Source organism: Phalacrocorax carbo, chromosome 2 (assembly GCF_963921805.1).
Source record: "Phalacrocorax carbo chromosome 2, bPhaCar2.1, whole genome shotgun sequence".
NCBI classification, from domain to species: domain Eukaryota; kingdom Metazoa; phylum Chordata; class Aves; order Suliformes; family Phalacrocoracidae; genus Phalacrocorax; species Phalacrocorax carbo.
In genome coordinates, this window is record NC_087514.1 from 126724555 (window position 1) to 126752254 (window position 27700).

General features: G+C 38.2%; 1 protein-coding gene across 3 annotated transcripts in view; it reads left to right on the forward strand.

The window, feature by feature from the left end:
• The window catches only part of ZNF385D (zinc finger protein 385D), a 437843-nt gene that overhangs the window by 238024 nt on the left and 172119 nt on the right, over positions 1 to 27700 (forward strand). Inside the window, exon 1 of one of the 3 annotated variants that reach the window (XM_064444282.1) lies at positions 25652 to 25956. The exons of the other annotated variants lie outside the window; for them this stretch is intronic. Within the exon in view, the coding sequence (XP_064300352.1) occupies positions 25935 to 25956 (22 nt within the window). The 5' untranslated portion in view covers positions 25652 to 25934. Of the gene's footprint in view, positions 1 to 25651; positions 25957 to 27700 lie in introns of those variants that run through there. 3 annotated transcript variants of the gene reach the window in all.

Consider the following 27700-nt stretch of genomic DNA (forward strand, 5'->3'; position numbering starts at 1 on the left):
AACTAAATTTTTAGCAATGTCAAGTTGATCACAAATGTGGAGGCAGAGGGCAAGGTGCAGGAGAAAAACAATAGTATGGTAATTTAAGAGTAAATAATTTTTGAGTGCAGTATTGTTGGAAGTGTTGGATCAAATGTTGTCATAGGAGTAGTAAAGCCTGAGAATGGAAGAGGACACATATCTGAGCAGCATTGTTTAAGGTTGCCTGTTTGTGTTAAGTACTGTTATGTCAAATAAAGAAATCCTTATTACAGTATTACTGGAAGACTTCAGAGTTATGAGAGTGATGACCTTAGATTACTGGCAGGGTTTCCTTAAATGTGCAATCTAAATAATTATTCAGCAATTACACTAGCTGTATTTCAAATATTATTTTATCTGGAACTTGGCAATAGGGTAACAAAGATACTTTGTTCCAAATCCATGGTTTAGCATAAGTCAAGTCCCGTAAGCTTTTCATGACTCTTTAAAACCAAGTTTTATAGTGCAAACATAACCTGGTTACAAAATGCAGGTGGAAAAAGATGTCGTTGAGCTGAGTCACTGTTGGCACCAGAGGTTTTATTTTTTATTACATTTTGAGATATAAGACCATTCACATCTACATTAATAACTTTTTTGTTTGCTTTCTCATCTTCAGCATATGTGCATATAATATTAAATACTATTTGAAAAAATATTATGTATCTTTTACTATAAAAATGGAAGACTTCACATTGATTCAATATAAAGAAAAAAAACCCAACATAGAATTTGGTACATTCCCTGGGGTTCTGTCCTATTCCCATTTAGAATGATGGGTACCTTCCTGTTTTTCTCTGTTAAAATAGGCTCAGGGTCACAGTATGAATTTGAGAGTACCGAAGTATTTTTTTTTCTACTCATTAAAATTACTTTCACAGCACCTTAAAATGTCCTTGATGTTTTAGTGGTTCTTTTGTACATGTCATAGCTACTGCTCCTAAGAGCTAATAGCTTGAAAAAGAGTGGGTTACAGTTTGGTTATAAAACACCAAATATAGGTAGACTTTTGTTTTTAACATTAAGAAAAATTCCATAGATGTCCACGGGCAGATGAGAAGTTAAGGAAAGAGGAGTAATCAAATGAAAAAAAAGCTGAACAACCTCTGGAATCTAATTAACTGTCAGGGTCCCAGACCACACACACTGATGACTATTTTATGGCCTAAATAAAATAAAAGGTTTTCCTCCCAACTCTCTGGTATAAGGAGTAATTTATGTAAGATTTGTTATTTTATCTGCTTGTTGACTTCTCTCCCCGCTTGCTTTTTCCTTCTCTCCCCGCTCTTTCACTCTTGTTCTCTTGTTATTAACCTAGGGATGCTTTGAGTATCCTGTGGAAATACTGTCTCCAGGTAACACTAGAGAAACGCACATTTAAAAGTCTGCATTCCTGAGATTAACATAACTGAAGCTCAGACCAGGTGGTTGTCATGCTAGTTGATTCAATACATTAAATACAAAAATGTCCATGTACAAAACGAATGATCAGACCCAAAATAATGAGTAGTACCAAGATTTAGGTGTCCTTTGGCCTTTTGTGAAAACGGGAGTTTAAGAAAATAAAAATCATTTAACCTATTGAAAGTCAGCTTGTACCTGAGGTTCTCTGCTGCTGTCTGGAAGTAGCAATTTCTTCTCTATGAAGTAGCTAGCTGCAAACCTGAAAATGAGAGGATAAGTCAAGTCCCTTTCATTACATCCTGAATCATTTTAGGTTTTTTTCAGCACTCATCAAAGCTAGAGGTAAAGTCAAAGCACAGCATGTTCAGTGTGTTATCTCTAATGTACAGTTTAAGGAAGAGCAACAGGGGACATAACGAAAGGTTAGCTGGGACAAAAAATAAAATATGTTTGTATTTGGGAAGGAACTGTATCAAGTCATATATCTCTTCCCGCCTGAGCAAAGAAAGTAAAGTAACTGTGTTACAGGTCCTCTCATTGGAAATTTTTTCCTTGGCATGTCTGGTTCATCTCGTTTTCAAGTTATCAAAGGGATAGAGCTATCCTTGGTAGGGGAGACTTTCCCCAGGGCTTGACAAACCCATCATCAAGCTAATTCTTGCAGTTTGACAGGAAGCATATTGCAGGTCCTGAGACTTTCAGGCTCATTTGCAAGCTCTTGTGGGTTTGTCTGTCCACAGCACTCTGCTTTCCTGGACCCAGTTAAACTGTCGTATTTGTCAGCTGAGCAGTATTCATTTTTCACACGAATCAAGTTCTGTAGGTAAAAAAAAGCATATACTGTGAATTCAGGCAAAGCAGAAGTTTAGTCTTGATTGCCAAATTTGGAAAAAACTGTACCATGAGTAAATAAAATAATTAGTGTATCCTTATGGTTTATCAGAGGTAAAATAGTTTCCTTCGTATTGCTTGGGATTACACACAGAATACAAAGAATCGCATAGGTTGGAAAAGACCTTGAAGATCATCAAGTCCAACTGTTAACCTAGCACTGCCAAGTCCACCACTAAACCATGTCCCTAAGCACTGTGTCTACATGTCTTTTAAATACTTCCAGGGTTGGTGACTCAAGCGCTTCCTGGGGCAGCCTCTTCCAATCCCTGACAACCCTTTCAGTGAAGTAATAGTTCATAATATGCAGTCTGAACCTCCCCTGGTGTAACCTGAGGCCATTTCCTTTTGTCCTATCACTGGTTACTTGGGAGAAGAGACTAAGCCCCACCTTGCTACAACCTCCTTTCAGGTAGTTGTGGAGGGCAATAAGGCCTCCCCTCAGCCTTCTCTTTGTCATGCTAAACAACCCCAGTTCCCCAGCTGCTCCTTATAAGACTTGTACTCTAGACCCTTCACCAGCTTCGTTGTCCTTCTCTGGACACACTCCAGCACCTCAATGGCCTTTTTTGTAGTGAAGGGCCTAACACTGAACAAAATGTTTGAGGTACAACCTCACCAGTGCCAAGCACAGTGGATGATGACTTCCCTACTCCTGCTGGCCACACTGTTCCTGACAAAAGCCAGGATGCTGTTGGCCTTCTTGTCCACCTGGGCACACTGCTGGCTCATGCTCAGCCAGCTGTCAACCAACACTCCCAGGTCCTTTTCCTCCAGGCAGCTTTCCAGCCACTCTTCCCCAAGCCTATAGCGTTGCATGGGGTTGTTGTGGCCTAAGTGCAGGTCCTGACACTTAGCCTTGTTGAACCCCATACAATTGGTCTTGGCCCATTGATGCTGCCTGTCCAGGTCCCTCTGTAAATCATTCCTACCCTCAAGCAGATCAACACTCCCATCTAATTTGGTGTCATCTGCAAACTGACTGATGGTACATTTGATCCCCTCACCCAGGTCATTGATAAAGATATTAAACAGAACCGGCCCCAACACTGAGCCCTGGGGAACAACGCTTGTGACTGGCGCCAACTGGATTCAGCTCTATTCACCACAACTGTGGGCCTACCATCCAGCCAGTTTTGTACCCAGTAAAGAGTACACCTGTCTAAGCCATGAGCAGAATGCTGTTATAAAACAGTGTCAAAAGCTTTACTAAAGTCTAGGTAGACAACATCCACAGCTTTGCCCTCATCCACTAAATGGGACCCTTGTCATAGAAGGGAGGTCAGGTTAGTTAAGCAGTACCTGTCTTTCCTAAACCCATGCTGACTGAGCCTGATCACTTGGTTTTCCTGTATGTGCTGCGTGATGGCACACAAGATGATCTGTTCCATAACCTTTCCAGGCACTGAGGTCGGGCTGACAGGCCTGTATTTCCCCAGATCCTCCTTCTGGCCCTTCTTGTAAATTGTTGAGGTGAATCTTGGCTTTAGGCCAAGAGGGGCAATTCAGCTGGTAGACAGCGCTTTGCAGGATGCTAAACCTCACAGTGGGAGCCTGAAGCCGGTTGTGTAAGGGAGTTGTTCACCTTGTCCCAGGCTGCTCCAAGTATCAGTCACAGTGAGAATTTTCTATCAATTTATCAGGGATGGGAGTCCCGCTGCCCTCAGCTTTTGGCACTTGTAACCGTGTCTAATGCTGCTGATCAGAGGATGCACGGCTCTTCCCTTTCCCTGACTTCTCTCAGATTATTACTGTGCCTCATTAGCCCATTCCTCTGGCTTCAGTAGCTTCCCCCTTGTCAGCTTTCCAAGACTGCTATCAGTTTTCTAAAATCAATGAGTATTGATTGTACAACTACTCTCTAATTTTACAGTCTCAACCATGTCCATAGCTTTTCATAGAAATCATGCAGGATTTGAATAATCCATGCATCAAACTTGGCATTAACTATAAGTTTTAACTCTGTAACTTTTGTTAGTTGCAGGGATTCCTGCTATCATACCTGTATACATCCATATGAAACACTGATGCTTCTAATGTAAGGGGACAATTTCTGATGCCATTACTCACCTTGCCACGTGTCTTTTAATTGCGAGGGCTAACACACAGTAGGTCTGTTCACATAGTTCAAACCTGAGTAACGTAGCAGAATTTAGTTTAAAAAGAAAAAAGTCTCTATAGACATGAGAAAATCATCAACTTTCAGTTTTCATAAGCGATACTATCTAAATAAAACTATTCCTGAATGTCTGGAATGCAGCTGTTTCAAGTGCAGCTCAGGCAGTCGTGACAAAGATTTACCATACCTGGTGTCTGAGTATCAAAATATCCAAATCAGTATTCTTCTTCCAGATGACTCTTTCATATAAGTAGACTCCTTCAGCAATTAATTTGTTACATATTTTCTCTCCGTTCATATGTGGAGTATCTGCTGTAGTGGAGGATAGGTTGTGATCTGTTTGCGCTTTATTTTCCTGTTTTATAGAGGTGCATTAAGCCATTCCTGTTGTTCTGGAAGCATTGAGGTATTTTGCTGCTTTGGGCCTGTAGCTAAGTTCCAGGTAGCTTGGAAAAGTAGAAGTCAAGAAAGAAACTTGTCAAAAAGCTGGGGACTATAATATTTGTTAGTTGAATCTAATGAAAATTTGGATCATAGCCCATGTGTATTTTCTGAGAACAAACCTTTCTTTTTCCTGTTGTGTGCTTTTTTCCTTTTCTTTAAAAACTAATAAATATGAAACTCAGTTAAAAGCTTTTCTTGTAGATTCCTGGGTAATACATGGAGTTTAATTCGCATTTTACAGTTGCTTTTAGCTTTATTTTTTAAAATATAACTGAGTAAACAAAACTCAGAAAAATGAGAGTATTTTCTGATAATGAAAGTCAGCAAAGCATAGCCTGATTCCTTGTGATACGGATAAATATATTTGCACTAATGTGCTTAAAAGGCAACTATTAGTTTTTAATGAATGTAAGAGATTTACTTTTTTAGCAGAGCTACTAAAATAATAATCATACATAAAGGAGTACTTCACACAAGCTCAGGAAATTATATTCAGAGATTTAGCTAGGGAATTTGGTTCTGGTTTGAAAGATAACGTTCATTTATATATACAAAAAATTGCTTAGTTCATTAGCATACTTTTATTCTGCAGACACTGAAAAGCTTTAATGCCCCCCAAATTACTTAGATGTAACTTAGTTTTATGAGTTATCAAGTACTAAAGATATAAATAGCCTTATTATTCCATTTCAACTAGTGCAGTACTGTTCCAGAACACCACTGTTGCACAATAGGAGGCATTTTAAGGGGTGAGGTTTCCCCCCCCCCACTAATGTACCAAATTAGTTTGATTCTGAGATAATATACTGACTGAAAGTGGACATTAGATTTTGAGGCATCTGGTGAAGTGCAGACTTTCACATTGAAGCATAAAAGTGTGTCCAGTGGGCAGTCAGTATTTTTTTTTTAAGTGCGACTTTTGGCTCATAATCTAATGCAGCACCAATGGAAGATTAATCAAGTAATATTTAATGAATAAGAAAAGTCATCAGACCAAACAAAATGTGTTACCTTCATGCTGGAGACAATCTACATTTGTTCACATCTGTGAATGGATGGGCGTGTGTGTATATATATATATGCGTAAAAGTGTAGTGCCACCAGTGATGGAAACCAGTGGAGTTGCAGTTATGAAAAACTGGAATAAGGAATAGGCTCTTACCTTAATTTGTTAGAACTGAGCTGGGTGTCACCAACAGGTATCAATAGTAGGAGTCGTGGCTACAAGATTCATTGCACTTTGAGAATTTCTCATAAATTGAAATTAATCTCTCCCTGTTCTCCAAATAAACTCATGACATGCTGTGTGGAAATTAATATCAGACAGCAGAGATAAATATCAATACATCATCAGTAGCTTTGATTATTAATGACTCCACTAGGAAATGCTTAAACTTGGCTGAATTATGCACCAAGAAATCCACTGTTAATGTTGTTTTAGCTCTGCATGTCTGTTGCTTGAAACTCTGTATTAATCACTGTGAGTGCATCAGATAAAAAGCAGAAACTGGAGAAACAGCATTGAAAATAATTGCCCGTCTGCAAAAATTGATTCAAGGGAATTTAGTGGCAACTTTATAGTTGAGAAATTTGCACTACAAGTGATACCTTTTGTCTTTACTTAAAATAATAAAAACCCCACACACCTCATACTAGAAAAATATACTCTAAAGAGCTGCTAGCTGTTAATACCCAAACTGTACCAAGTGATATTCTTATGCCAGACTGATAAGCACCTGTACAAAAAATATAGATTGCCAGCTAAATTAACGTGGTAATCCTAATAAGTCTATAGTGAAGTCTATAATGTCTGCTGGGGGCAAAAATGTATTCTGTAAGACTTGCCTACAATCTATATTTTTGGTCTATGCATGTCAATCAAATTATTTCAGGAAGGGCTTTAGTTTCTCAGATAAAGAAAACGGCCTTGAAATTTTCCTTCAAATTCATGTCCCCAAATCTAACTTTCAGCAGGGGAAAAGATGATGCTTCTAAGGTTAAGGCTTTAAAGCTGGCTGGGGCTTTCACGGTGGTCCTAGGTTGGAAGCGAAATTTAAAAACTGTTTGATCTAATCCTTCTCTTTCTGATTTTTTATTTTTACTGTTTCCTTCTAAAGAAAAAAGCATGTTTAAAGCTAATGGTGGTTGTATAGAAGCAGCAACAGAGGAGCTGCCAGAAATTACTGTGGCTCGTAATGCAGCAGCCACTTTGGATTATATTCTTTAATCGTTATCACATGGTTAAGACACATTCCTAAGGCTGCTCTAAAATGGTTTGCATAGTCTGGCTCAGCAATACCACATGGGAATACAAAGGTGATTTTTAAATTCAAGATGGGTTACAGATGGCTTAGACTTACACACAAACTGTATTTGTATTGAATTCTTGCATGGTTTTATGAATAGAAGTAAGAGCATTACATATAAAGCTAATGAACTCTCAGTGTGCAGTTATGTAGGCAGAATACAAGTGATTATATACTTACATGAGAAATTCCAGCATAGGGAAAAATTATTTCTTTTGATGGCCACATATTTTATCCTCAGTAACTTGTTCTGTCTGAGGAATATACATTAAATCTTGTTTAAGAATGTATGAGGTAGTTTATGTGTTTGAGGCATCAAATGAATCTGTCAGACAGCTGACTATTGATAAGGTATGGCAACCAACAGCTTGGCAACTCTCTACTCACAAACTTCTTTGCAATCAATACTGTATTAATCATTTCGTTTCTGCCAATTTAAAATGGATATTCTTTCAGGAGCTGCATCCAACACAGTGAAATGTGATATTCCATCAGCATTACTGCTACATTGGAAATGGGAAGTAAAAACAGGAGATTTTAAATTGGCCTCCTACAGCAAGTGTGGTATTTATGTACCTGAGTGTAATTTATACATGGTAAACTGAACATATAGAAAAATTCTGAGAGACACTTTTCCTCAGGGACACATTCCCTTAGGGAGAAGGATAAAAGCCGGAAAAACTCATACCAACAGCAGCAAATGACCACTGCAGTCCTAACTAGATTCTACCAAATAGCTTGTGATAGGAGGTAAGCATGACAGAAAGAGGCTGTTCAATTTTCCTCCAAGATATTTCCCTTGCTTGACCCCAGGCATTTGGTTTGCGTTTTGGTTTTTTTTTTATTTTTCCCATAAACACAAAGCAAAAATTTACATAAATGAAATACTTGAAGAACCAATGGTTACTGACCTGAAAGGGGAGAAAATGAGAGTGCACTTCTCCAATATGATTCATATTAATGGCATAATTTGAGAACTGAAGTCCATTGATTTGCAATCTATCATAAGAGAAATTATTTTATCATAGAAACAGAGGAGAGCCTTTAGGATGACAAATGTTTTCTTGTGCATGACCTTCTACCACATCTTTTTCTTCAAAGTTTAAAAGGCAAGAAGGTGCCAGTAAAGGTAGTAATTATTACAAATCTGGTCTCTGGAGGCTCTCTTATGTCCTTATATATAATAAATTGTTGTCTTCTCTGCCTCTTCCAAAACAATATAGAAAGTGTTTTGTGTGTGTCATCTTTTTTGTTGTTGTTGTTTACTTTTTTCCCTTCTTCTTTGTCTCATGCTTTTGCAAGGCAGGTCTGTGGATTGCTCTGTTGGCTCCCCATGTTCTGCACAGGAGCAGAAAACCAACAAGGATGTTAATCCCTCTCTGTGACCATGTGTAAACAGATATGCCTTGTAATTTTTGAGTTCACTGTTCACAATCAAGTACGCTATGTTTGGACCCATACTGCACAGCTTATCACTGTAAACTTTTCCATAGCTTTTGCATAAGTGACTTGCTGGTGCTAACAGCAATTTTATGGCTACTTGATATGTGGACTACTGTATCAAGCTCAAGTTAATCCATTTTGTGTTTGTAGAGTATCAAGGTAAAAGCCATCTTTGTGACCCTTTATGACTTAGAATCCTAGAATAGAATAATAGAATAATTTGGGTTGGAAAAGACAAGATCATCAAGTCCAACTGTTAACCTAGCACTGCCAAGTCCACCACTAAACCATGTCCCTAAGCACTGTGTCTACATGTCTTTTAAATACTTCCAGGGTTGGTGACTCAAGCGCTTCCTGGGGCAGCCTCTTCCAATCCCTGACAACCCTTTCAGTGAAGTAATAGTTCATAATATGCAGTCTGAACCTCCCCTGGTGTAACCTGAGGCCATTTCCTTTTGTCCTATCACTGGTTACTTGGGAGAAGAGACTAAGCCCCACCTTGCTACAACCTCCTTTCAGGTAGTTGTGGAGGGCAATAAGGCCTCCCCTCAGCCTTCTCTTTGTCATGCTAAACAACCCCAGTTCCCCAGCTGCTCCTTATAAGACTTGTACTCTAGACCCTTCACCAGCTTCGTTGTCCTTCTCTGGACACACTCCAGCACCTCAATGGCCTTTTTTGTAGTGAAGGGCCTAACACTGAACAAAATGTTTGAGGTACAACCTCACCAGTGCCAAGCACAGTGGATGATGACTTCCCTACTCCTGCTGGCCACACTGTTCCTGACAAAAGCCAGGATGCTGTTGGCCTTCTTGTCCACCTGGGCACACTGCTGGCTCATGCTCAGCCAGCTGTCAACCAACACTCCCAGGTCCTTTTCCTCCAGGCAGCTTTCCAGCCACTCTTCCCCAAGCCTATAGCTTTGAGCAATTACTTCTGAGAACTATTTGACAATAGTTTATTCTCCATTCTGTTCTTTGTTACATACCTAATTATTTTCTTATACCATGCTCTTGGAGACCACTTGTGACACAGAGGCAGAGATCACTGTAATGACATGGCTTCAGCTGTTCTCCAGGAAGTTTAGAAGGGCAGCAGGCCTGATGTTTGTCTCTTCACCAACAGAAGCGTAATAAAAATGTATAATGAACTGCTATTTTTTAGTGAACTTACAGGTCCAATGACAGAGAAGATGGATAAACTTTACATTTTTTGTTCCCCTTTTGATAGAGGATGGCACAAATGTTTTTCTGCAGAGATAGCTAGGGAGAGTAAACAACAACAAAGAAATCTGGTAGCTGTTGGGGTAATTTTTGCATTTGAGCAAGCTGAAGTGAGGGTCTTGTTTTCATAAGTTTGACTTGAAGGCTGATTTTCTTTTTTTCACACACTTGTCCAGTATTCATAGGAGGGTTGGGATGATTGTTGAGGAATTCAAGGCTTCTGGATTTCAGAAGCACACCTGACCCAATTATTTATTCTTTCTTTAACATGTGAGGGGGAACAAAATCAAATGAGACACTGCCAATGAATGATTCATCATACCTGTTTTAGACTTTACTGTAGGCTGAGGTGATGGAGTTGTACAGGTGCCAATTGTTTCGGTTGGCAATAAGGGAAATCTAGGGGTCTAGCTCAGACGCATACAATGTGAACACATAAGGCTGGCCATTGGTATTCTATCTTACTCTCTGGAGCTCATGAACCTACAGGTGTAGCCTTTCCTATCTTGACATGTAAGGTGTGCTACATGCACTCTCAACAGCTGTGTCTATCCGTTTTGTGGACTATTGGTTTATAGGTAATATTGAATAACGAAACAACTATTACTGTATGAGGTGTTTGTTTGAAGTCTGGCAACTTTTTTTTTTCATGAGGTTTTCCTTTTAGTTCAAAGAATTTTGTCAAAAGCTTATTTTTTTAATATTCTCATTAGAGCTAACGCAGTCCACACGTCAGCCTGAGTCACCAGTGTGACTGTGAGACTGTAGTACCTGACATGAGATGATTCAACAGAGGCTGATGATGTTCTTCAGAGGGTTTTGTTTCTGATCCAGATTTATAAAGAATATTTTGCAGATGTTATATGAAGCACTTACATACAGAAAATCTAGTCACAGCTGAAAATCTGTAACTCAGTGCCAAGACTAGTTTCCAAATACGTGACGTATTCAACAGAAACACATAACTTACATGTGTCACATCATTTTATGCTTGCCATCAGCTCCCTCTCTTTACGGATTACAAGTAAGGACCAAGGCCAACACTGCCAAAGAATTCTGTGGTTATTTAGATGGCAGTTATCTAGGTGCAAAGATAGTTGCTCAGGTGACATAAGCCATCTAGGCATTTTTGTGGCTGTTAAAAATTAAGTGGTCAAGTTCCTGAAGAAAGTGGGAGCTGGAGCCTTTCATGCCTCATGTGCACCTACATGTTACGTACTCTTAAAATTTTATACCCTTGCTTATTGTTAGGAGCACTTTAAGACAGTTGCCCAAAAGCAATCTTGTGACGTATTTCTTTACAGCACATTCTTACAGCAAACGGTGAAATTCTTCTTTTTCAAATAATAGCTATTCCAGTTGCTTACTGTGTTGCATATCTTCTGTAAGATGACCTGATACAGAAAAAAATACAACATAATCCAAGTTTTAATATAACGTGTAGGTACAAAACTTTAAAAAAAGCCAATTTTATGTTGATGTTTTTGAAACTGTTGTGCATGACTTTTTTATTTTTTAATCCTGTGGAAAGTGAAGGCAGTGGTAAGAGATCCAGTTTTCCTTTAAGTTGGTTGAAACTTGTGGAAGTGGCATTATCTTTTAAATTATCAAACACTTCATGAAAGAATGTAAATCCCAAAAGCGTATAGAATACTTGAATGTCAATATTTGCAATGAAATCTGTTTATAAACATACTGATATGTTTGTTCATCTGTATACTCCACATCTGAGAAATCTTCCAAAACTGTCTGGCCTATACTTTAACTGTTGGAAATGTAGTAGGATCCAAAATTGTGGAAAAAGTGCCCTTTTTGGCCAAACCCGTATCCCTTTTTGGACACATTTGTGCCAGAGCAGATGTGGTGTGCAGCTGAACACTATTTACTGCATGGAAACATCCAGCTGATCAAAATTTCCACACTGTGGCTGCAATAATCCTTCATTTCTGTTGTTTATCTGAGATCCACCCTACCAGTGAATCTGATAGGGGGATTTAGCCTGGGTATTGAAGGGGAAATTTATTATCTTTAGAAAAATAGCTAAGATATTAGCACGATGCTATTACTTGCCATAATACACTTTTGAGCCAGGCCTTGGTAAGTAGTGGTGTTACTAAGGAAGACTTTTCATGGCAATGTTTTTGCTTGGACTCACTGGATGTTTACAGAACGGTTGGCCATGGATACTGCATGCTGGAAACTGTCGTACTCATTTGCTAACATCAAGCTGTGATGCTAGATTTTTCACATACTGATCTGGTTTCCTAGAGTTTAAGAATTAGAAAGGATGTGAAAATCTGAGTGCTTTTGTTAGATGTATATATTTTTTCATTAGATAGATGAAGAAAATCTATATAATACTTGCTTACGATCCTCCTAATTAGAATTGGTCTTTCGTGCATTTCAAGAGCTTCATTCAAGTGCAGGTGGAAGGCAGACTTGGCTTGATTGACTGTAAAATGCTTCCACATTTACATGTGTTCTGTGAAATAAATATGAAAGAAAAAAAATATCCTTTGACTGTCTGAAAATGCAGTTATAACTGCCATGAGTGTGAGAGAGAGGGAGAATGTCAGGAGGGGGGAAGATTCAGAGGCAGAGAGAAAAACCATGAGATGAGGGACAAAGAGAACTCCAGAAATGCTTTAAAAAAAAAATCCATCAAAACACACAAATAGAAAACCCTACAAAAACAAAACCTATACTCAGTGAGTCAAATTAGGTAGTAAATGAGTCATAATATAGAACGAAAAAAATCTTCTATACTCAGATAGCATGCCATAACTGTATTTCTGCTGTGACAAAATTTAACTAAGGTAATATTGCTATACTCTGGGGTGTACTCTAAAGTACTGTATCCAGAGAATAAAATGCATTTCCCTATCTTATAGTTGCTATAAAACAAAATATTGATGCTCTCAAAAAGCTGTTAATTTATTTTTTCCTTAAATGCTGTGTAACAATATGCTCTAGTCGAGGGTTTAAGGAAAATAAATACAATGCACTATATTGAAAATGGATTCCTGAGAAAGATCAATAAATGCTGTATGCAGCAGAATGAAGTTATCAAAATGCAAATATTTTAAACAAAATAGAATTTAACAATTGCCAAGATAAGGTATTCCCTCAAAACACACTGAAGACATTTTCTAGTTTACATAATGTAATTAAATTCAAGCCTGAAGAATTCAAATTTGTCCCAAAGACATTATTGACAATGTGATTTAAAGTGGTGATAAGGATGAAAATGTAGCATGTTTGAAGGCCACAAGGGTATTATAGAACTACATTTGAAAGCTGACAACAATTGTTTGCAAGCATTTTTTTGAAAACTACTCAATAGTGACATAATGAACAGAAGACCTTTTCCATTATTAGCAGTACAACCTCCTTCTGACACAATTTGGGTCAAGTTCATCCCAACGTAACTTCCATAGTTTCATTGACTCTATACCAGGATAAAATGACCCTTTTATGTCTTGGGGGGGGGGAGAACAACACACGACCAAATAAAAACAAAAAACACACACACAAAACAAAAAAATCAAACATGTAAGTGAGCACAGTGTAAGGAAAATGTGAGTCACTGCTTTCTTACAACATAGTAAACCATTTTGTTTATATTCTTTCAGCAATGTGGAGATGAGTACAGGTTTTATGTATGCTGCTTTCTTATACTTGGCTTTATTGTTTATATGATGGGGGACAGCGTGAGCTGAATGCTGCCCTACAGTCAAAAGCTCCAGGGGTTCAGCCTTTTTTCAGTCTCTAACTAATCTCTCTGATTATATTTTTAAACCCACATTTCATCTGCAGAACAGGGATATACTATTTCCCATCTTGTAAGATCAGCTAGTTGAAAATGCAACAGCTCTTGCAAAAATATTAATATTGTGTCATAAATGTTAGTGTCATTTGATCCTTTTGTATTATTAGTGCCTCAACTCTGGTAGATTAGGACTTCATTAGTCAGGGTACAGAAAGATTAATTCTGTGAAGCATATCTTGGCACTAGTTGGGGGGCATCTCAAAAGGTGCCAATGTTTTGCTGTTGATGAGCAAGGGTCATTTAGCTTGCTGAGTCTCTTTAACTAGGATTAAAAAGGAAGAGAACTATCTGGATAGTGATGCTTCCTACTGGAGAAGCTTTATAGTCAATCTGCCCCTCTTGAAAAGATTTATTTGTTCCTTAACAACTTCATGACATGACCCCTGATTGACAGTGAAGTGGTATTTATAGTATTTAGCCAGTCATCAGAACTGACTAATTATGCCTCCCTTGGAATGTACATGCTTTGATGACTCATATAATATGCTCTCATTATCTCACAATTTGGTATCTCTGATATGTTTAAAAATATGTACATAGGAATAGTAGTGGTACTTAACATCTGCCTTTCTTAAAGTTCCATAAATTAAATATTTTGTAATTTTTAGGTAAAAGCTGTTGCACCCTCTGTGGTGTCGCCTTACAAAGTAATAGGTGTTTCTTGTTCAGTCGGTCACTCTTGCATTTGTCATTTTACAAAATCTTCTAGCAGGCTTAAATGCACATACATCAAGGAAAAAAGACCAAAGGCTAGTCCATTAGTAGCTTCTGAGATCTGACCTGCCCTTAGAAAGTATTCTATGAAAAGTTTAAAATTACTCTTTACAAAAGGACAAAAGACTGTAGCAGAAAAATTATCAAACGCATAGTGGGTACAACAGCAGGACCAAAACACTTGTTCATCTGCTTCTCAACCGGAAAATCAGATTAAGTAGTCACTTAATATATACAGAACATTCTGTTTCTTTAAGTTTGCTATTTGTATATTGCTAGGTAATACGTTATATAACTTTCTTATAAAGAAACCCTGAAAGTACTCATCATAAAACACTACCTGAAAGCCTCTAAACTGTGTTCTTTTGTGACTATTGTTGCTTTAAACTTATCTGAATCTCTTTAAATTTTCTGGTTCTTAAATTAAAGATTATCTACCTCCAATGAAAAGTCAATGAACAAATAATATTTAAAAAAAAAAAAGTAACAATGTATTTTGCCTTCCTCCCCTGTGCCTGGGCATCTAAGAATAACTAATGCGCTCCATTTTATTATTTATCCAAAAAATGCCTATTAGCAGAAACCTATCCACCAATTTTATGGTAAAGTTTCTCAGTCAGGAATTGTATTTTAACAGTGTCCTTGCAATTTTATTCCAGAAAAAACCCAGTAGCCTAATAAGTAGGTTATCTGGATGTTGGGGACAGTTTTAATTACTTGTTTGTCTTGATTCAGACCAAAGCATTTCCCTTCAGTCTTCCCTATCCTTGGTGACCCATTGACACAGGAGAACTATCCTGAAGATGGTCTTTTATAGTTTGTCCTAGTGGACTCTTCATTTGTAGTTCTAAACAACCATAGCACCAGGCAGAAGTTGATAATACCACAAGCTTATTAAAGTACTCATGACGTGTCAGGAGACACGTAATCTGTGTAATGAATAGATGAGGGCAGGTGATGGAAGGTAGAGCATGTACTATGGAACCATGGATAATAATCCTTGCATAAGGGGGATGAGTCTTGGGTAGCCTGCAGGATTGCAGGCCTCCGGCTAGGCCTAATATGCTCATCTTTCAGGTGACTCCAGTGGACTTCTACCCAGTGCAAGACTCCCTCTGAGGACCTTATTCTTATTCTTTCCATCTGTATTCAATAATAGGGGGAAAAAGAGGTTTCTGCCCTGACTAGAAGAGTTATGAGGCCCAGAAGACAGAGGCGTAACAAATGACAAATTTTTATGCCCAGCAGGAACCCACTAGGACTTTACTAAGGACAATTCCTAACACTAATCATACTGTAACCTGCTAAAATTTTGACTTTTATAATTTAACTTCTTCCTCATTCTAATCAAATATCTCAGGGGTACTGAATGGAAAGTAAAAAATAATACAATAGAGTGCAAACTTTATCACTCCTAATTCTAAAATTTGATTGGCCTCATATCCAATGATGAAAAGAAGATTACCTCATTGAGCAGGAATGAGGAAGAAAGAGGAGGAAACAGGAATCCTAATGCAGTTACCTGTGCAGTGAGTCAATTATACATTTGGGAACGCATCAAGCATTGTCATATTACACTGCAAGCATATGTGTGCGCACATGGCTGAATATAAATGTGTGTGTACATGCTTGATGCAACATTGTACTACTAGTGTATGGTACTTCCTGAATTTGTTCTTAGTGTCATTGGTTTCAAAGGATGTAAATGAAGATAAAACATGGCTCACTGGATGTTAATGTATGGACAGCTACTCTTGGTAGAAATAATTACTTGATTAAATGCTCTGGTGGACAGTGATCAAGGAAGGAAGTGGTAGGTAAGTAATGAAAAGTGTACCAGTACAAAAAGTATCAACAGCTTATAGAACATGATAAATCATTTTTTAATGGGATAAAATAGGCACTGCAGACATTTGTATGAAATGGTTTTACTGAGGCCTTCTAATTCTTACACTATTTTCCATGAGAGCTTTTGTGTCAGTGGTGCAGTTCTATGGCACAAAACCAAACTGCCAAATCACTGCAACCCACAGATGAGTTAAAAGTCCCTTTTGCATTGGAGTCAGCTCTGTCTGAGCAGTCGGAACATAAATGTTCATGAAAAGACAATCATTTCTTTAAAATGCAAAGAAAGCAGAGACTCTGCAGATGAAGCGAGCATATCAGTCCAGCACACCATCGTGCATCTTAATGAAAAACTCATCTTCTGTTCTGCTATCTGCAGACTATTCCTCAATGCTAGGCAGAGATAGAGACCCCTACACCTCTACAGCCAGCTCTTCCTCCTCTAACACCCCCAAGCCGAGATGGTGTTGGTGCAACACACTCCTTCCGTCCAAGATTAATTCATAGGCAGTCAGTATGCTTGAAGGAGTTGACTCATGTCTGGAGAGACATGGCTGGGGATTTCAAACCTAGCTGAAATTCTTTCAGTTGCTAATGCTTTGTGGGAATATGAAGCTAAGCTAGAATGTACACCTTCATCTGTGGTATACTGTTTGTCTGTATAGTGCAGAGAAGAACAAAGTGTGTGAGGTAAGGGCTTAGTTCAGTATTTTCTGTCTCTATATGGATATTTAGACACCTAGAGTAACTGGGCTTATTTTTAGAGGTACTAAGTGGCAAACTGACTAAAAGTCAAGTCACTGAATTATCTAAAAACAGCAGCACTACTCTCTTTAGGCAATCATGCTTCAAAATTATTAATTTCCTAATTATTTTGGCATAAATACAATTGCAAAGTATTTCTATTAGGATGGCATCTGAAAAGTGCATATTGAAGACAGAGCTTGGCTTCGGGATACAGTCTTTTTATTCAGCTGTGGGAAACAGACAGAATTACTCATAGGCCGCTATTATGGCAGGGTGTCTTCAAACCTGGTAATTAAATTCAGAGGTATGGCAGATCAAAAGGAAACTGTACAGGAAAAAGATGTAACAAGAAAGTCAGGAACAGATACAGACAGGAGTTTTTTGCTGTACAGATCATTCTGAATTAGAATGGCAGGAGACTCTGTCAATAAGATCAGAAGTTGGGAACAGGGATGAAAACTCTCCTTTTACTGTTAATTATTATAAACTAGGAATACATTTGAGCACTATTGGCAGACTGCTAAGAAGCAGTAACTTCTCCCCCTGCTTATTCTGGGAGGACTGGAGCATTTGAAATGTAAAAGAAATAAATTGTTTCTGGGTGATTTTAAAATCTTTTTTTTCTTTTAACTGTTAACACTAAATGGCTATATCATCTAACAGCCACTTTGTGACATGCTCCCATTTTGTCTAAAGGGTAAGCATGAATAGCATAAATTAATCCACAGGGATTTTAGTGGAACATGGTTATTGTAGGATATCAGCTTGGTCATTCAACAGTTGTACTTTCCTCTGTGCAGAAAGACAGACATTCTTGATCTTTGTTTTTTGCATAGGATGAAATATTGAGGTACTGTGTGATCATTTAAGGTCCAAGGAAATTTTCTCATGCACTAAAGAAGCTAATGTTATAGCTAATTCCTTAGGAGATAATTCAATTTTTCTTGTATAAATTTCATGCTGCTTTCACTTGCAGGTGTTCTTCATGTTCTATTCTAAATTGCTGCTTATCGTTGCTGAGCACAGTTAGTAGTTGCTGTGAGGATCCCAGACGGAGCTAAATTCCAATGGGTATGAGTGATCTGCAGGGGTCCCAGATCTCTTAAGATGTTTGGAAGCCTTGGCTGGGATTCAGCTCGCATTTCTTGGAGTATGTAAAGTTGAGGTGCATGTGTATACATGTCTACAAGTGAATTAAGTGTCTAAGTTCCCATTTTGATTGGTGAAATTCTAGTCAATATAGTTAATGGAGCTTAGAGAGCTACTTGGCCAACCAAAGTTGGGGTCTACTTCCAGGTGGAATAACTCTTCTGACTTTCACTGCATCAAGTTGATCTCCATTGACTGTGATGGGAAATTAGACATCCAGTTCACAGGTAGGCACCAACATATAAATGTAAAAACTTGTGTGTCAGTCTCTGCGTCAAATCCCACCTACAGTGAGACCTACTGTGGAAAAAATAAATATCACTGATATTTTCACTTCATGGCGATTCATTTCTTACACTCTGTTGTGAAGCTTGCATGTGTGGAACTGCAAAATGCTTACACGTGGACATGAAAATCAAATTCAGTGCTGGTGTGAACAAAAACAGTATAAATTTTTCAAACCTATCTCATAAAAAGCTGAATATTATGCTGTAACTTGCATCACTGGGAAACATAAAATCATACTGCAGTGCTACTTTTTTTTCTTTTCATTTTTGAACAGCTTTATACAGCATCAGGAAAATGAAGGAGTATTTTTTCATGCCTGTATCTTGAAATTTTTCCATTTAGGCACTTAAGTGCACAAATTGATTTAATTATATTCTATGGGAGCAAACAGAATACAGATAAAATCTTTTACATATTTTTTGCTTCAAATATTTTATTTCTTAAAGGAAAATTAGGAGTAGAACTGTTTGGGAAGAAAAAGATAGAAAGGCTTGGAAAGAAAATTGACACTTCCTTAAATAACTAGAGGTCACCAGATGTCTAAAAAAAGTCATTTCATGTTCAGAAAATGGAAAATTTTGGCTGAAAGTCTCTTCCTGCTCAGCCACAAAATAAGGACAGCAACTAGAAATTAAACAGCAACTTGAAACAAAATGATAAAAGAGGAAGTGGATCTAATTAATATAAATTAGAAGTAAGAAGTATCAAAAATTTATAGGAAAAACCAATAACAGGAAATGAAAAATCTGTGGTTGGCAAGGCAAAGGACAATAAAAAGGTTTTAGTGTATTAAGACCAAAAATCCTGATAGTTTAAGCCACTAGATGGAGATAGTAAGGTTGTTATGAGAGATTTGAAAGAGCCATACGTGTTAAATGTTTTTATTCTGTAGTTTGAAAAATGCTGGATACTGTCCTCATGTCATGAGTATGCTGAGGCACTTTCCAAAATGCCTGGAAGAAAGAAAGGAAGATGTCAAGCAGCAGCTACTTGGACCAAAGACTATTTAAAATCAATAGGCCTGGATAACTTTTGCACAAGAGTCCTAAAAGATTTGTTGAGGAGTTCCCTGCTTCGCTGATGCACCTTCTTGAAAGAAAAAAACAAACCAAACCAAACACAAACAAAAAAAACCCAACCAAACAAAAAACCCCGTACCAAAACCCCAAACCACCCACGTGAAACCATAGGGGAGTACAGGAGTGCTAATGATTTGCTGGTATTGAAATGTAACAGGTACCTATGCAGTAATTGCATTGCTAACATTTCTAAGCAAAATGAAAATATCCCTAATTAATAATGCAATAAATGTTAGTTATTTTAGTTTAACTGAATATAAACAGACAGTTAAAACAGGCAGTATAAACAGACCTTTCCACTGTGTAATATCTGGTTTTGCTACTTGAGACTTGTCATTTGATTGATAAACATGATTTTAGAAATAATAGATATACATAGTTTTGGCCACTGTTTTCTTTTAAAGAAATGTGCTATACAGCATAAGGCATGTACACATCTGATTAAGAAGGGGTTAACTGACAGATCCATTACATACCAAATTTAACTAATTCATGATGGTACAGTCAGAAATGCAAAATGCAGGTCGGACCTATGAACAGATTGCATCTTGTAAATCAGAGTGGAAAAAAAATCCAGAGTGCAAAAGCTGTACAGAATTTCTCAGTGCAACATCTGGAATTATAAATTTAAATTTATATATTACAAATTTATAAATTGTGAGAACACAATGCCTGGATTTGGTGATGAATCTTAAAAGGTATGTTGCAAAATTGTAGAGAGATGGACAAAAAATAGTGAAACACTAATTTGTTCACCTCACCAAGGGTAGTGATGGATTGCCTACATTTGATATACTCAAAACCCACACATTAGACAAATTTTACTGAATGTAGTACAGAAATATGTTTACAAGGGAAAGAGGGAGAAAGGAAGGATTATGTATGTTGGAGTTGATGTTACCACCAGTTCCAGTTTTCATTCTCTGACTGAAAAAAACACTAGACTGGGGGGGAAGGAGTATCTTTGACACGGACTCAGACAAGCTTCTCAGTCTTGTCATTTGCTTTTAAGACCATCTTTTTCTTTAAAGTTATTATCAGTGTACATAGTCAAAGAAGCTTCTGTACCAGTTGTGTATTCATTATCTTAAATCTTGTCACTTGCTTAGGAGCAAGAGATGGTAGGAGTGGTCATTTGGTAAAACAATAAGGAGCAATAGTGCCTAAAATGCCTGGTTTTATGTTGGCAGCTTTCTGTTTGTTTGTGTAATAACTATCTATATCCATGGGAAGGAAATTCAGAAAAATATGACCTTTCAATTGCCACGTCATCTGTGTTCAAGCTATAAAATACCAGAAGTACTAGCATTAAGCTTACAAAAACGCATATTGTTGCTATTTATATTTCTTAAGCCTCCTATGTAGAAAATCCCAGTTGCTTAAAAAGAACAGTGCTGCAAGTACTGTTATTGAACTGATAAAGTCTGCATGGCAAAGATTTGTAAAGGCTCTCAGAATCAAAGGTGAGTCTTTGTTTACCTCTTGAAAACACTTTTATAGGAGGTTCTGGTTAGCCATTTCCAATAGAGAATGGAGCAGTTGATCAGATAGCAGCTAAACTAATGAAAAGCATCATGGAAGTGACAGGAAGATTAATTAAGTTCCTCCAGTTGTATTCACGTGTGGCGGTACAGAGTTCCTTTGGGTACTGCTGCAGTTAAATGGTATTCATGGTGACAAATATTGCAGATTTCCAGAAGTGACACTTCTGAGTCAAGGGTAAAAAACACATTTGGTAGTTTTAGCTAGTGGAGAACGTGCAAAACCAGAGATGAGCCTCTATGGCTAGTTAAAATATACAAACATAACTTGCTTCTTCCTTCCTTATCCTTTAGCGTAACCTCAGGAGATTAGTAACGAATCACAAAATCTGCATTATTGTGTAGTATGTCTTAAACTACTCCAGATGGCTTCAAAATAAAAACAAACCAAATTTCTAGCTGATGTACTTCATATATTTGATTTGAGGCACAAAATATGTGCACTTGGAAGCACTTTCAATTGCTTTTGGAGCCTTAAAAAACTGTGGCTTGTTTGCTGTTTTTTATTTCTGCATTGTGGTTACTGTAGCACTCATAGGAATGGAATATCTGCAATACATACATTTCCAAATTATGTAGAAGTTCTAGACCTACTTTACCTTCAAGAATCTTTTAGTTTTGGGGTGCTTTTGGTGAACTGATAGGTCAAGTGTAATTTGGATTGCTTCTCCCACTCTATTTTCAGAAGCAAATGTTTGCACAATACATTTTTATTCTTAATATCTGTCTCTGTACAGTAGATAAAATTTATTTTAGAAAAATCTGGAACCCTTTCAAGTGTGTGAGAACTTTTAACCTACTACACGATGCATAAACTTAAAATGTTGTGTCACTAGTATATTTTGTTGCCTACTATTACATTTCTGCCAGCAAAGAGTCCCTGGATATGCTTCTGCATTTGCAAGAAAAGGTTTGTGGTCAGCCTCACTAATTGAAATTCATCAAAGCCAACTGGTAAGAGACTAGGTATAAATCTAATATTAGTTGCCTCCTGGGAGAGTTCAAGACTGGAAAAGAGTTTTCCAGGAATCCTAGGGAATTAACTGCATGCATTAATATTAAATATTAATTGGTCTCTGCAACAGACATGCCTGCAAGTGGTTTGTTTTAATACTTACTATGGAGGCATTGTGTAAATCAGTGGATGGATAAAAATCAGTAGAAAGCATAGATAGTGTAGCTAGTTCACAAAGAGTGGCCTTCTGGCTGTAGACCAAGTCATGTGTGGGGAGTAACCTGTAGCTCTCTCAGCTATGGAGAAATGTAGAGTATGCGCTGTACTTCTGGGAGATGTATGCTCTCAGCTTGCTCTCTGTTTATTCTGAGGAGGTACTGTCTTGTGGGGCTGTCTGCATTTTGAAAACCTGCTCTTTGTGGCAAACCCTTTACCAAAGTGGGGTTGTCAAGGCAAGGAAGGGCAGAAGAAATCAAGGTGGAGATGCTGTTAGGAAAAAAAGAAGCATGTTGTTGGGAAAGAGTAGAAGCTACTTCTATTATTAGAAAAAAGGGTGTGGGGTAGCTGTTTTAGCAGAAGGTAAATTTTTTCATGTTTATGCTATTGTTGAATCACGAGGGTTTTGGGGGTTGTTTTTATAGGTGAACCATGCATGAAAATACGATAATTTTGCAGTTGACCTGCGTCTGTAGCAAACCTAAATGCTGGTTAGCCTGTGCTGACTTGTTGATGATTGGGAGTTTACACCGTGGGCTGATATCACAGGCTAATTTGCTCTTTCAGTTTGCATGATCCTGCATGCCCAAACTGGGTCTACTCAAATCTCCAGATGCACACAAGTGTTTGCTGCTCCTGACTGTGCTTCTCCACAGTTTTGTTCAGCAGAGTCCTCAGTGCTGGAGTTAAAACGCCAGACATTTGGGATTGCAATTACTAAATTAATCCTTGCTTTCACTGACAGTGGCAAAATCCCACTCTGGGAATTAAATTTATTCTTTGTCCCTTGCTTAGAACTCTACTTCTTTTTACAGTCTATTAATGTTGTATGTGTGTAAATGAAAGCAGAGTTTGGCATGGAGTATGTGAATTTGGGCTGTGAAAGCTTTCCAGGAGAGACCACCAGTGACTTTTTCCCTCCTCCCTTGCATTTGTTCCATAGTTGAAATGCAAAGAAATTTTAAAAAACCTTCTTGGTTTAGTTTCTTTTTGGCTACTTTGCTTGTATGCTTACTGTAAGAACACAAATAGGATGCAATAAGGGGGGAGATGGTCCTGATTGTTTTGCGTCCTAAAGGGCAAAACAAAAGTAGAGTTAACATTCAAAACCATGTAGTGAAGAATATGTTGGTCTATGCAGCGCTTTGCTGTTTACGCTTCCTGATGAGCTGACCTGCCATCAGATTCCACTGAATTGGTACAGGTATTGTAACAGAGCAGTCAGCTCAATACGGGATGTTTAAAGGCAGTATAGTTGCTGCCTAACCGCTAATGGTATATCTACGCAGACATGTCATCTGTATCCAGGCTCTCGGCTGGCCACCTTATGGCACAAATCAGCAAGGCGTATTAGCTTGGAGGAACGTCGAGACTGGAGGTAGCCTACAGCTCTCAGGGCCGGACTCCCAACAGAATAAGCCTGAGCTTTTCTGTGATAAAGTAAATGCAGCCTAACAGGCAAATGCTGTGCCTGGGTGCAGACTGTCCTAGAGGACGTCACGCAGTGCCTCTGCAAAAGCACTTCGGAGCTAGCAAAGGAGCTGAAGGATTTCACAGTGAATTGATTCTCTGAGTTTTTATCCTTGGTGAAGGGAAGGGAGGGAATGCTTGTGCTGCAGAAGGCACCTAATGGTAGCTTATACCTAGTGCTCAGAAGACATTAGAACCAGTTTTTGAGGGTGGTATCTTCTGCTGTAGTGAGGTCTCCTTCCTTGTAGAGCAGAAGTGAAAGAACATAATAATGATGAAACAGGAAAGGAAGGTGCCGCAAATACCCTCTGCTACTTGCTGTCCAAACCCTCTAGTTAAAATACAGGCCATGGTTTCTAGACAGCTTCTTTTTTTTTTTTTTCTTCTAGGGGTTTCTAGATAGTATTTCTTCACTATGATTTAGGCTTTGCTCAGCTTAAGCTGCTGTTGGTCACTTTGAACCATGCAAGAAGTCTTGATCTTCCTACCTCACACACTATGTCCTCAAAGCGTGCTCCTGCACTGTGCACTTTTTAGTTGTGAATCAAAGTTTATTTTGGAGTTTACCTGTGTACTGTGTATCTCTCATTCAGGCATGCCTCTTCTTAGGGGCAGGTGGAATAAGAAAGGACACTGAGAAAAGTTAGACGTCAGAAATGGGGAGCTGTGGAACTGTCAGTGAGGGACAGGACTTAAATTCATGCCCCAGTTGCACCTGGCAGTGTTTAACCTCGGTGACTTTCATACAGGTAGCATGAAACCTTGTGAGATCAATGCAGCAGAGGACTCTTGCTGAGAGATGCATAGCGGCGATGCGCATCAGGGCTCTTAACTCTTTTGCTGCAATTGGAGCATTCCTTGGCTGCTGTGCTGGTGGGATAATTTTGCCCTAAGTGATTGGACCTCATGAAATAGTAGTTACTGTGTGGAGTTTTACAAATAAGTGGAGCTTTAAATGAATTATACCTGTCATCCTCTTTCCTGCAGAATGAAAGCATTCATCCCATTAGATCCTATTATAATGAAATAAACACTTCAGCATGCTGTCCATTATTTTTTACCTTTATTTAGTTTAAGTGTATTATCAGTGATACATGCCAGACTGACAGCAGGAAACCAATGTCTTCTATTGATTCACAGAAGAGACATAGTACGTGCATAAATACAGACTGCATCATCTTCCTGCTGCCACACCGGTGTATGTCAGATCCATCCCAAGGCACTACATGTAGATGGTGGGGAGTATTTCAGTATTTCTTTGGTCTTTCTCCCTCTGAAGCTGTTACTAGTTCATATAGTAGCAGGGACTGTGTGGGGACCTATTTACAACAAATTTAAGGCCACTCCATGCGTGCTAATGACTTATCAACCTGGGCCAGAAAAGAACTGGAGACATGGAGGGCGAAAGGTTGTAAAATTCATTACAAATCCTTGCTGTCATATATCTCTGTCCTTACACTATGTTATTCATACAAAGAAATCATAGTTTAAAAAAATCAGTTCAGCTTTATTGAAATTGAACTACTTATTTGTCAGTTGTTTTTTTTTTTAAAAATAGAAACAGACTGAGTGTTATCCAACATTGGGATTAAAATAATTTATTGAAATGGAACTGGAATGATTTGGGGGAGGGGGGGGAAGCCTTAGGGAGACATGATCTTGCAAAGTGCCAAGCATCTTTATCTTCTGCTGAAGTTGGGGAATCAGGGCACTCAGGGCTTCTCCTGGAGCCTGCCCTTCAAAGAAAAATACACAATATACGCTTTGTCTTTCCCATCGATTATGTAATTGAGCATGTTATGTCACTGAACATGTTTGCTGCCAAAAAAAAAAAAGAAAAAAAATGTGTACCATTTTAGAAGCACTTTTTTTTTTTTTTTCCCCCAAGCCAGAGTTAGGTTAACCAGGATATTAGAGCACGTCATTGCGAGCCCGTTAAAGAAAAGATCTGTTTGTAGTACTCTTAGTCCTGATGTCACAGGCACAGCAAGGACATCAGAAGGAGGAGTCAGATTACAGTAAGAATGGGCAGTGCAGCATGCAGCCGGAGTAAATGCTAAATCAGACAGGGATTGTATCAGGGATAAGACTGCCTGCAAAGCGCTCATCCTGAGGAGGCACACTGCTCACTCACGGTTCTTGTGCTGGGAAATTTCCACATAATGTAGAATGAAAGAGCTCTGTTTTACATGTCAGCCCTGTGCGGGAGCTAATGCTGAATACACAGCGGTGGGATCCTGACTGCATGATTAATGAGAAACATAATGTATTTTGGTAAGTGTTAACTGTGATGTAATTCTGCTTCTGCTCACATTATCAATAGGAGTGATTATTATAAATTTTGGATTCAAGAACATTTCGTGCTGGCACGCACCTAAAACTGACAACTAGGGAATCCTGTCGGCTGTGCAGTTTGAAAGGATTCCATTGTCTGGGAAATTTTCTGTTTGAGTGGGCTACCGCGTAGTTTTAGCGGCTTGAAAAATAAGCTACATAGGATGAACTCATCCTAGGTTTGTTTTATATGAACTTGTGTTGCATCTGCCGAGAGGGGATGAGAAATGGTTGTGAGGTATGGGAAGTTTCAGACGAACTTAATGTAATGGACAAGCTGCTACTGCACTGTCTGTGGTGGGGAGGCACAGTAAGCCTTAGTATTTCATTCAGCTTTTAGTTTGAAGAATTCGAAGATACAAAGGCGAAACAATGCTTTATTTGCAGTGGTGTGTTTGCCGAGTGCCCTGCATTATGCAGATCGCTGGTGTGGGGTTGGCTCCTAGCATACCACGAAATGCATATTATTTTAAGCCTTTAGAGGTCTCTGAGCTGTTAAATATTCGTGCAGAGTTTAGTTTTGTTGCTTGATGGAAATCTTCCTTAGGCTTATAGCTGCGCTGGCTGCATACCCTAAAAACATGCTGGAGCATACAGCTATGTCTAAGCAATGTAGTGCTGCAGTACTGGGCTGGGATGTACAATTGCGATAAAATGCTGCAAGTTAATGCTGCTAAATAGCCAAAAAATAAAATAGCAGATTTGGTGGTGTGATGGAACAATACTGTTCTTGGCTAGTTGAAATCTCATCTAGCCTCGGTGTTATTTCATAGCTGCGTAATACTTAGAATGAACACAGAGCAGAGAGTTGGAGCATTTCTGGGACATTCAGCAGCTTTCTCAGTTTCATTAAATATTGAATCAGGAGTTCATGTCAAGCTTTAAGAAAAGAACTTTTGAAATATTCTGAGCCCTGTCACAAAAGTGCTATGCTTTATGATATGCTAAGCATTATTTTCTTATTTTCATAAAATTAAAAATATTGGGGGTTGTCTTTAACGGTGAAACCCATCAATCATGAAAGCAGATTGATTTTGATGTAAACTGTCTTAACAGAAAAAATATAATTCGGCTGAGTTGTCAGAACTGCTCAGAGTCCCTTTCAAAGATAAATTTGCAATGTTTTAGCTTTACTACCTTTTCCAAAGACTAAGGAAGAATAGAGAAGCATTATGGTTTTAGGTTTGAGCAATTTGGATTAAATCTCTTCACAATTAAAAATGTGGCATTAGGTTAAATTTTTGCTCATTTCTTTTGGGCTATTTTTATCATTGCAAGCGCGAGACAGCTTTTCTGTTTTTTACAGTCAGTTTTGCAACAATTGCCTGTGTGACTAGGATTAGAAGTTGTGGTTTCCTGAAGTTGTACGGGTTAGGGTATTAGGTATGTTAGCTGTATGGTACTTAATTTTATAATTTTTTTTTTTTCTGCCTATAATTTTCAGAAACATGTAATGGTGATCAAACTTATTTTGGTGTTACTTCTTTGAAAAAAATACAAACTGCTGTTTCACATGCTTATTTGTTTTCTGGTGTAACACAAGTTTTTAATTGGAACAAACTGCTTTCTCTCTGCTTTGTAGGAAATTTCACTTGTGAGAGCGGAGCTGAAAGTTTCTGTTAGGCAGGTTCTCGGTCTGCTTTGTTCAGTGTGAAACTTCTTTTAATATCGCAGTTTTAAATGA